Source organism: Marmota monax, unplaced genomic scaffold (genome assembly GCF_021218885.2).
Source record: "Marmota monax isolate L192 unplaced genomic scaffold, Marmota_monax_Labrador192_F-V1.1 WCK01_AAM20220418_F8-fsc00073, whole genome shotgun sequence".
Classification (NCBI taxonomy): Eukaryota; Metazoa; Chordata; class Mammalia; order Rodentia; family Sciuridae; genus Marmota; species Marmota monax.
In genome coordinates this window covers 494,262-504,775 of record NW_026692846.1, presented here as the reverse complement: position 1 = coordinate 504,775, position 10,514 = coordinate 494,262, and the positions used below count along the sequence as shown (strand labels likewise).

General features: G+C 56.7%; 1 protein-coding gene and 1 long non-coding RNA gene across 3 annotated transcripts; one reads left to right on the top strand and one right to left on the bottom strand.

Annotated features, from left to right (window-relative positions):
* Window positions 1–1,884: 1,884 nt before the first annotated feature.
* On the bottom strand, window positions 1,885–6,593 carry Slc39a4 (solute carrier family 39 member 4). 2 transcript variants are annotated; one of them, XM_046449125.2, is made up of 12 exons: window positions 6,402–6,593; window positions 5,702–5,986; window positions 4,542–4,737; window positions 4,286–4,446; window positions 4,027–4,198; window positions 3,562–3,734; window positions 3,284–3,439; window positions 3,094–3,213; window positions 2,910–2,964; window positions 2,658–2,810; window positions 2,255–2,442; window positions 1,885–2,174 (listed from the first exon to the last, which is right to left on the bottom strand). In XM_046449125.2, exons 1-12 carry the CDS (start codon window positions 6,591–6,593, stop codon window positions 2,046–2,048), a joined length of 1,980 nt encoding a protein of 659 aa, XP_046305081.1. In that variant the 3' UTR covers window positions 1,885–2,045. The 2 variants fall into 2 exon arrangements, with proteins under 2 accessions (XP_046305081.1, XP_046305082.1); XM_046449126.2 differs by lacking the exon at window positions 5,702–5,986.
* Window positions 6,574–9,228, top strand: LOC131424344 (uncharacterized). Its single transcript, XR_009227168.1, has 2 exons — window positions 6,574–6,709; window positions 8,734–9,228. It is a non-coding gene; the product is annotated as an uncharacterized LOC131424344 (long non-coding RNA).
* Window positions 9,229–10,514: the final 1,286 nt, after the last annotated feature.

Sequence of the window (10,514 nt, the reverse complement as noted above, 5' to 3'; positions counted from 1 at the left end):
ACTGGGTTCAATCCTTAGCACCACATAAAAATAAATAAAGATTAAAAAATAAATAAATAAATAAATAAATAAAAAGGCTGGGGATGTGGCTCAGTAATTAAGCACTCCTGGGTTCAATCCCAATTACCAGAAACAAACAAACAAACAAAAAAATAGAATCTGTGCTGGGTGCAGTGGCACACATCTGTAATCCCAGCAACTTGAGAGGTTGAGGCGGGAGGGTTCAAGTTTGAGGCCAGATTGGGCAATTTTGTGAGACCCTTATTCAAAACAAAAGTAATAAGGGCTGGGAATATAGCCCAGTTGGTAGAGGGCTTGCCTTGCATGTACAAGGCCCTGGGTTCAATCTCCAGAACCACAATAATAAATAAATAAATATACTTAAAAACGGGTCTGGAGATGTAGCTCAGTTGTAAAGTGCCCTTGGGTCTAACCCCCAGTTTCATCATGCTGAGGTGAGAATCCGTGTCTCAGAGTTGGCTGGAACATATGGCTTCTTGTTCCGCACCATTCATGGGGAACTGTGTCAAGTCAAGGAGCTCTTGGATGTGGCCCTTCCTGCCCAAGTTCACCCCTGTTCCCTGAAGGCAGTACCCCCACCCAGCACAGGTGAACATCACCTGAGATGGACCTCTGGCTTTGCTGTTCGTGGACCTGATACTGGGTGAATGACGGGCTGGACCTAATGCCCCTAGGCTTCTCATTCCTTTTGCTCTCTTCTCCCAACCTTTTCTTTTACCTGGGGCCTGCATGTAATGGCTAGAGCTCTGGCAGCTCTGGACCGTGAGGAGTATTGTGGATAGAATTGTGTCAACCAAAAAAAATATCTTGTGGGCTGGGGCTGTAGCTCAGTGGTAGAGCACTTGCCAAGCACTTGTGAGGCACTAGGTTCGAACCTCAGTACCACATAAAAAAGTAAATAAATAAAATAAAGGGTTGTGTCCATCTGCAACTAAAAAAATTTTTAAAAAGTTATGTTGAAGCTGGGCATGGTGGCGCATGCCTGTAATCCCAGCGGCTCGGGAGGCTGAAGCAGGAGGATGGTGAGTTCAAAGCCAGCCTCAGCAATGGCAAGGCACTAAGTAGCTCAGTGAGACCCTGTCTCTAATAAAATACAAAATAGGACTGGGGATGTGGCTCAGTGGTTGAGTGCCCCTGAGTTCAATACCCAGTACCCCCCCCCAATGTTGAAACCCTAACTCTCACCTCAGAATGTGACTTTATTTGGAGACAGGACCATTGCAGATGGCATTACTTAAGATGGGGGTCATACTGGATGAAGGTAGACCATTAATCCAATGACCGCTGCCCTTATAAGCAGAGAAAATATGTACACAAGACAGTGTCGTGTCAGATGGAGGCAGATTTGAGCTGTGCTGTGACAAGCTAAGGAGCACCTGAGGCCACAGAAGTTGGAAAGGCTCATGGAGCAGGTTCTTCCCTGGATGCGGGGAGGGAGTGTGGCCCTGCTGGCATCTTGCCTTTGGAGTTTTGGCTTCCAGAACCGTGGGAGAACGTGTTTCTGTCGTGTTAAGCATCCAGTCTGGGCTAGGTGGTGGTGTTAAGGCCGTCCAAGGAGACGGCTGCCAGGGACTCATGGTGGACACTTTCTGTGAGAACCGCAGGGCAAACCCAGTGACAGTGAGCTGTCTGTCACACTCTGGGATTGCTTCTGTGTAAGAGCAAAAAGGCCTCTTGTGTGGAGCCCCCTGGTGATGCTGGTTTTGATTGGGAATGGGGTCCCACCTGGACAGCTCCTTTGACCTGGTTCTCTGGGTGGGGGTCTTCACAGACAAGGGCTGGCGGCTGGAGGAGCCCTGGTGGCTGCAGGTTGGGCTTTCTTCAAATAACTCTTTGTTCTGGGCAAGGAGAGTACAGCAGGGCTTCAAGGATAAGGCTGTCTTTATTGAAATAGGGGCTCCAAACCTGGGGAGGGAGAAGGGGACTCTCGAGGCCCTGGGGTTCTCTGGCTGCTGAGCCCATCCAAAGGTATGAGGAGCCCTGGTCAGGGGCAGAGTCAACAGCTGTAGACAGGGGCAGGATTATTAAAGGGTGATATTGTCCTCGTACAGTGACAGCAGCAGCAGGACGGTCCAGCCGCCCAGCAGGCCCACATGGTGCAGCAGGAAGAGGAGCCAGGGCCTGCGGTCCCGCACATTGAGCATGGCCGGGAGCTGAGGAGGGGGCACTGGGTTAGTGGGCGGCTTAGGCACCTTCTCAGCTCCCCACCCCAGGCTCCCGGCTGCCCCCTGACCATGTCACAGAGCGCCACGTAGAGGAAGAGGCCTGTGGCTACTGCCAGGATCCAGGCCTCGCTCTCCTCGCCGACTCCGACTGCAAGCGCCACGTAGAGGCCGGCAAAGGCCGTGAGAGCCGAGGCCAGGTTCAGCAGCAGCGCACGGCGCACCGACAGCCCCGCGTGCAGCAGGGCCGCGAAGTCCCCTGTGGGCAGGGTCCCGTCCAGAGGTCCGCGCGGCGGGCAGGCCCAGCCCACCTTCAGGACTGACCCGCTGCTGCCCCGGGTAGCCAGCCTCACCCCCTGGCGAGGTGCGCCCGGCACCTAGGGTCCCCCCACTTCCCAGGGTCCCCCCACCACAGAGGCCACGCCCTGACCGGTATCCCCGCCCACCAAAGCAGGCCTTGTCCCCGCAGCTCACCCAGCTCGTGAGGCACCTCGTGGCAGAACACCGCCAGGGAGGTGGCCAGCCCGGTCTTCCAGGAGGACGCGAAGGCCGCGCCCACGGCCAGTCCGTCAGCGAAGTTGTGCACGGCGTCGCCCAGGGTGATCAGGTAGGGTAGCAGCCTCAGCTCTGCGGGCGCCATGGGCATGCGTCCTCTCAGGACTACTCCCGCCCGCCGCCCGCCCACGGACCGCAGGCCCTGGTGCTCCGCGCCTCCCCAGAGCTCACCTGGGTTCAGCCTCCGGGTCTCGGGGTTCAGCAGCTCCGGGCTCTCCTCTGCCACCTGGGAGGAGCGAGGGGGAGCCCTGGCTGAGGTGCAGAAGGGGTCAGGCCTTGGCATGGGGACAGGTCACGGGACTATGGAGGGTTCTCCTGAACCAGGCTCTGCATGGAGCAGGGGTGGCCCACTCACCAGCTCTGCGCTAGAGCCCTCGTGGGCCTGCTTGGGCTGCCGGAGCTCGCTGGGCGCCAGCTGCAGGGACACACCGTGGCTGTGGCCACCATGGCTGCAGTGCCCGTCCTTCTCTGGATCCTGTGGGGAAGGTGGTCAGGGGCTTTCAAGTCTCCTTCCTGTGTACCCATTGGGTCCCCACGAGCCTGACCTGGTCCTTGGGCAGCAGGATGTTGAAGAGGCTCTCAAACAGGAAGAAGATGTAAAGGCCTCCCAGCACAGCCAGTAGACGCCAGGTGGACTGTGGGCCAAGGCCCTCCCCACTGTGTGTGTGGTCCTCTCCACTGTGCGTGTGCAGCCCCAACACCTGGGGAGCAGAGTGTGGGCAGGGGGGTGGGATTTAGGGCCCACAGGGGTGAAAGGCTGGGTCTGGGGAAGGCCAGGAGAGGGAGGGAAAGGAAGGACTCTGGCTGATGGGTGAGGACAGACCTTGGGTGTCAGGTGCAGGAGGGCGTCACCAGTGAGTGCACCCACGGCCATGCTCAGGAAGGTCTGCATGACATAGTGGGTGGCAGAGCTGCAACTGGCACAGGTCAGCAGCAGGAGGCCAAGCACAGCACAGAGGCAGATGAGCAGTGTGGCCAGGGAGCCATACAGATACCCTAGGGGGTGAGGCCACACTGAGAACCCCCTGCTTCCCAAGCCCAGCCAGGGGATGAGCAGGAGTTCACCAGCGCTGCCCGTGGTCAGCAAAGGCCTTTGCTTACACTGGCCCTCCTATCTCAAAGCCTCCCTGAGCCCCCTTGCAGGCCTCCATCCTTGCCTGCCTCCCTCCCTACCTCCATTCCTCCCCATTCCCAGTAGCCACTCCCTCTTCCCTAGGTGGGCCCCCCTCCTGAGGCCAGCACCTTGGGGCACAGCCAGGTAGGCCCAGCTGGGGGGTTGGGCACGCACTCTCTGTCTGGCTGAGCTGGTCCTGGGTGGGTGACTTTGCCTGGGGGCTGCAGGCCCCGCTCAGTTGCTGCTGGAGCAGGGCAGGGCTCAATCTGGTCCAGGCTTCGGGGCTCACCCCAGTCTTCTCAGACAGCCCATAAACAGCCATTACCTCCCTGGCACTCAGGCACACCTGTGGGGAGGTGTGCAGAACAGGGGTCAGGGGCTGAGCATGCACCCATGGGGCCCCAGTCCTCCTAAGACTGCACAGGTGGCTCACCGTGTCCCACACACTGGAGCTGCTGTTGAGGATGGCAAGGGGAACGGGGTCCCGGTTGTTGGCCTCCCTATCCAGTTGACTGTGGTCATCATGGTCACTGTGGTTGTGGTCACTGTGGGCCTCTCCACCCACTCCCAGGCGCTTCATCAAAGCTTCCAGCTCTGTTAGGAAGGACAGAAGTAGTGCCCAGTCTATGGGCTCCAGGTCCGCCCTTCCCAGGGACATGGAGCCTGGGGGGTCTCAGCCCAGGTCTCACCCGCCAATGTCATGTTGAGAGCTTCGCTGCTATGCTGCCGGAACACAAAGTCCACAAAGTACTGAGGGCTTGGCAGGGCATGGAAGCAGGACCCGTTCCTGAAGTGGTCTAACAGGGCGGCCAGGACAGGGCCCGGGTTTTGAGGAGCTCCTGCCTCCACTGCCTCCTCCAGCAGCTGAGGGACGTCTACACAGGCCTGGGGAGGGGATAGTGATAGGAGCACCAGAATTATTATAGGGTTATTGATTGTTGATTATGTTAATTAGTATTAATTAGTGGGTTGAGTGAATGAGTCTATGACTGTAAGTAATGTGCCCATGATGCACTGTGAACTGCAACACTTAGAGACAGACTTCAGTTAGTGATGTAAGCGTCTACACCCAGTCATCTGCCACAAGCACAACTGAACTAGGACTTAAAAACCCAGACTTCTATGGGGCGACGGGACCAACAGGACCTGGACAAAGAGACCGAGGCCTCCGTTGCTGTTTTTCCCCCTGCACCAGACTCCTCTGGCTTGGATGAGTTCCAGCGACCCAGACTTAAGACATGTCACAGGTGACGTTGACTCAGTTAGGACTTAGAATTAGGATGTCTAAAGTGTGGTGAGCATTAATAAAACAGATTTGGTTGGATCTAACTGTGCCTCAGACTGAGTCTGTAGTAACCACTTATGACGGATGGGCCTCAGCCCCACCCTCAATGAACTTCTGGCTCCAGCTCTGCCTTTACCTGTTGGATATGTCTCCCACTGATTCACAGGTCTGCACCCACCAGACTGATGCACTTCCTGGATTCGGAACCACTTCTTCCTTCTCACCTACGACCTGGCTAGCCTCAGTTCTTCTGGGGCCACAGCCCAGCCCTGCCCTGGCCCAGCTAGTCCAGGCCCCCAGTCTGCTCTCTGGCCTTCTTGGGGCACCAGAGCCTTCCTGGTCTGCCGTCACTGGGGAACCCCACACCCTACTCCGTCTTCACTGGGACTCCTGGCTCTGGCAGTCCCTGACCCAGTCAGTGTAAACCCCTATGAGATCCCCCAGAGCCTGGAGGGCATTGTGTGGGTGTTTCCCCTGCTTTAGTCAGGACTGACCCCCTAATGGCCCCTTCCTGTGTTCTGGCCACTTTACCCTACTTCCTGACCAGCCCTCATGGGCCCTCACCTCTTCCCCAGCAGGCCGGCCAGCAGACTGGGCCTTGATCTTCTGCAGCAGCTGACTGAGGCCCTGGGTCAGGGCCTCAGAACTCTCCAGTAGGACCAGGAAGTGGTCGGCCTGGGAGGCCCAGCGGCCAGCCTGGATGTCTGCACATGTCCTCTCTGGATTGCTAAGATAGAGAGCTGCAGCGGCACTGAGGCGGGCTATGTACCTGGACTCTAGGACTGGTCCTGGAGCCAGCCCTGGCTTGTCAGGCCTACCCAGGGCCAAGATAGCCTCCACAGACAGGCACTGTGGGCAGAAACAGGTGGACAGGAGCTGGACTGGGCCCATCAGAGAGGGCAGAGGCAGGCCCTGGCAAGGACGGGCCCTAGGCCCTCTCTCACACCCTACCCTGCTCGTGCCCCTCACTTGGCTAGCACACACAAAGTCCCCACCAGTCAGACCCCCATCTCTGGGTTGTTTCTTCCTGAAGCCACTGCCAACTTCGCAGCCTGGGGAAAAGAGCGGAACTCTGTGTGTGGGGTGGGGGGCAGGACTGTCAGCCCCCAGCAGGGGAGGAAAGGCTCTGGCCTGTGGTAGGCCTGGCTCTGGCCTTGGCCCTGGCCCGCCTCCTGGAGTTTGCCCAGCTCCCTTTGCTGCAGGCTGCAGGGTGGAGCAGGCAGGAAGCACCGGGGCTGGGGGACCCATCGGGTGGGGCTGTTACCTTTCCACACGGCCCGCTGGCACAGTGCACACGGCCCACCAGCGTATTTAATAGGCTGCTCAGCTCCTCTCCATCCAGAGTGCCCCGGCCTGAGGTGAGCAGGCTCAGCAGACTGGCAGGCTGGGCCACCACCGCCGTTACCACCGTCATGGCCCACAGCAGCCCTGCTGTGAGCTGGGCTAGGAGCACCATGCTTGGTCGCCAGAGTGCTCGGAGCTGAGTGGAGTCTGTGTGTCTGAGCCAGTTGAGGGCTGCTGGGACCAGACTAGGGTTGGGCTCTACAGGTCTGGCCCCAGGACCTCTCCCAGGTATTCCCTATAGGGCTCTGTGATTGGTTGCTGGAGGTGTCTGGGTTAACCCTTCCAGTGACAGGTCCTCCCTGATAGCAAGGAGCTGGGCTGCTGCCTGCTGGGGAATAAGGACTGGGCCCTTCCCCTCGGTGATGGCCTGGGCATCCCTTCCCTGCCTGCCTAACCCAGAGTAGTGGTGCAGGCCACCCCCTCTGCTCTCCCAAGGGCTCCAAGCACCCCCTCCTGGGACTCTCTCTGGAGGTCACCCTCCAGTTCATGCTCCTGGAACAGAGCGGCATGAATGCCACGTTGGCACCTCAGAATCCTCCCGCCAACACCTGCCTTGGTGCCTTCCCAGCTGTCTCCCCAAAGCCTGTGGCCCCAGTTGGGGATGGGGCTGTGGTCTCTGGGCCAGGGATGGGCTGCTGTGTAAGGAACCACAAAGGTGCTTGCTGAGTCAGGTACCGCACCCCAAGCCCTTCAGGGAAAATCCCCAGGAAACGGCCAAAGCTCCAACCCACAAACAGGAAGGGAGGACACGACCTTCGCCCTGGCCCCACCTGCAGGGCTCTTGGGGTCAGGGCGTAACAGTGCTTCACTTTATGCTTTGAATGTGGCCTCCCTGCTCAAATGGACCTGCTTCATTCTCTTGCTCTCTCCCTGCTCCTCTCTAATCTCTCCCCTCCGTAACCTCAGGGGAAACAGGATGCACTTTCTTCCCCATTTTAGGCATTTATCTTTCCTTGAATACACATCTATCACAGGAACAAAGTCATCCAGACTTTGGGGATGGCACCCGATTTCAGGACGGGAGTCCCCTGTGTTTCTCAAAACCATGTCCTTCTTATTGGATTGCCATCATCGGGGACCAGGACCGAGAGATGAGCAATAAGGGCAGGAGGTCTGGGAAGTGCCCAAGCTCTGGGCCTGGGGAGGGTCAGGGGAGGCTGTGGCTCCCAGTGTGCTCCCCCTGGCTGCTCTCTCTCCAGCCTTTGACCCCTGGGCCTTATCTCTACCTCTGTGCAGTCTGGGGGAAAGGTTGAACCCCAGGGATCTTGGACATCCCCAGGCCTAGGGCAGCCCTGCCTCTGGGCTCCTCCCACTGAATTCAGCCAACCCCTGACACCCGAGCTCTGCAGGGTGGGGCTGGGTTGTTGAGCTGGGAGACTGATGCCAAGGACTCTGTTCCCTAGCCCTGTAGGGCAGGGCCGGGCAGGGCAGGGCCTGATGAGCTTGGGCTGGATGTCCTGGGCCCTGGGGTCAGGTGCCTCTCCTGCCTGTCCCTAAGTGGGAGTTAGGGCAGGGCCTGGGAGAGGCTGCCTGGGACAAAAAAGAGGGCAGCCCCACACATCTCTCAAGATGCGATGGCCAAAAATGGAGGTTTCCTTCTACTTCCTTCTACCACTGGGCTGGTTAGAGGCTAGGACCAGGCTGGCTTGAAACAGCCTCTGGCCACACAATGCTCCAGTTGTCAGCTTCTGGGCAAAGATCTGGGCTGGGTCTGATGTTCAGGCCTTCCCTAACCTCTGCACCCCAGGGGCCAAAACTGTCTGAGCCCTCAAAGGTCAGTGCAAGGCTGGCCTCTGCCCAAAGGGCCTCGGTGCCTTTTCCTGTGCCCTCCCACTTTCCCAATGCCCTCTTGTCTAGTCTAAGAGCTACCACTGAGAGCATTCTCAGATGGCTTCCCTCCCCAGTAAGGCCAGTCCTCTGGGTACTTGTGAGGATGGCCTTAGGCCCGAGCCTAAGCAACTCACCAGTACCCAGGCTCACCAGGCACACCCACAGAGCCCTCCAGTGTGGCCTCAGACAAGTCACTTCCCCTGACCCTGATCAACAGAGTGAAGCCCCTGGCAGGCTGTCCTCGCCTGATAAGAGGGAAGGGTGAGAAGATGGGGGGGGGGGGGGGCGGGGGAGACACCAGACCAGATGTTTCTGACCCCAGGGTAAATGATGTCACTGAGAAATCCAGTGGTAGCTTATAAGGATTGAAAGGGGGGTCAAAAGCCCCCAAATGTAGTAAAAATAATAGAGCAAATGAACAGGGATTCAGCCACCCGAAACAAGGATGCACTCGAGCTGGAGAGCCTGATGAGGACCTGACATCCCGTCACTTGTCATCCTTCCTGAGCCTCTGCGTGATGGTCACCACTCTCAAACTCTACCGCCTCGTCTGGACCTTGGTGAGAGCCGCAACTTCTCCCTAAGACCCCCTCCTCAACCGGTCGTCCACTCCACGCCAGGAAAAGCCTGCTTGGTTCCGGACCTGGTCACCACAGTCCGAGTGGGTGGGCATCTGCTGGACATAAAGCCTAAGGCTTAGGACTTTTGAACTTATCCTGCAGAGGGGATGTCTGTCATTAGCCTGTCATGATTAGGTGTGTTTGCAGTGCTTAGACTTAATCTAGAATTGTTTGCTGTGAATTGATTATGTCTATTGCAGTGCCCAGCATCAAGGATTGTCATTTTCTTGATTAAGAACCTATAGAGTGAAACTGTATGGAGTGATTTGAGAGAATAAAGCACTGAAAAGAGCAGAAGCACATGGACATTTTTATTTCTCCCCTCGACTGCATACGTCGCAATTTTGCCCTCTTGCGACAGTACTGTACCATCTCCTGCATCCCAGATCCTCTGCGTCATTCCATCATCCAGTAAGCTCAATGTAATTGCACCCATCATAAAAACAAAACACTAGGTGGAGGAAGTAACCCAGCAGCAGAAGGCTGGCTTAGTGTGTGTGAGGCCCTGGCTTCAATCCACAGTATAGTAAAAAAACAAAATCCATAAGCCTGTCACAGCTGCATTACGCAAAACAGCCAGGAGGTGGAGCCACCCAGTGCCCACAGAGGGGTGAGTGACAAGCCATAGTGTGTGTAGGTGTAGGCATGCTGGAGCAGCATTCTGCCTTTTAGAAGGGCGGAAATCCCATCACATGGTACAACATAGGTGCACTAGAGGACACTGCTGAGTGAAATACATTCTTAAAAGGACAAACAGTGGATTCCACTTACACAATGGGGCTGGAGTGCTCAAATACAGACAGGAAGCAGAAGGGTGCTAGGGCTCAGGGCTGGTGCTTCCTGGGTGCTGAGGTTCACCTTGGGAAGATGGGGAGTTCAGGCAGTGAAGATGGCTCACTGCAGCAAAATTGCCTGAAGTCACTGAACTGTGCACTCCAAATGGATACAGTGGCAAATTTACATTTTATTACAATAAAAGAAGAGAGATCAAAGCAACATACCTTCGCCATCAGCCCCTCTGAACTCCTGCAGGCCTCACATGCTGTAGTATCAAAAGGCTGTTTCTGCCAGGTGTGGTGCCTGTAATCTCAGTGGCCTGGGAGGCTGAGGCAGGAGGATGGTGAGTTCAAAGCCAGCCTCAGCAAAAGTGAGGCGCTAAGCAACTCAATGAGACCTTATCTCTAAATAAAATACAAAAATAGGGCTGGGGATGTGGCTTAGGAGTCGAGTGCCCTTGGGTTCAATCCCTGGTACCCCTTCCACACACACAAAAAGGCTATTCCCCAGCCACCAAGGCTGTTCTACCAGCACCCTGCTCTGCCGTACCCTGGTGCCATGTGCTGCAATGTTTAGCATGCCTCTCTGGGCCTTGTGGCTTACTGCTTTCCCTGGGTGCCTTTTTTTCATACCAGGGATTGAACCCAGGTGTGCTCTACCCTGAGATGCATTCCCATTCCTTTTTATTCTGAGACAGGGTCATATAAGTTGCTCAGGCTAGTCTCAAACTTGTGACCCTCCTGCCTCAGCCTTCCTCGTAGTTGAGTACGGTGGCCTAGTATGGTGGTGCAAGCCTGTGCCACCAC

Coding starts and splice junctions, on each gene's coding strand:
- Slc39a4 (XM_046449125.2), bottom strand. CDS start 6,593: ATGGTGCTCCTAGCCCAGCTCACAGCAGGGCTGCTGTGGGCCATGACG. Junction 4,447..4,541: donor TCTCAACATGACATTGGCGG/GTGAGACCTGGG, acceptor CCTTCCTAACAG/AGCTGGAAGCTTTGATGAAG. Junction 3,440..3,561: donor TCCTGCACCTGACACCCAAG/GTCTGTCCTCAC, acceptor TCTGCTCCCCAG/GTGTTGGGGCTGCACACGCA.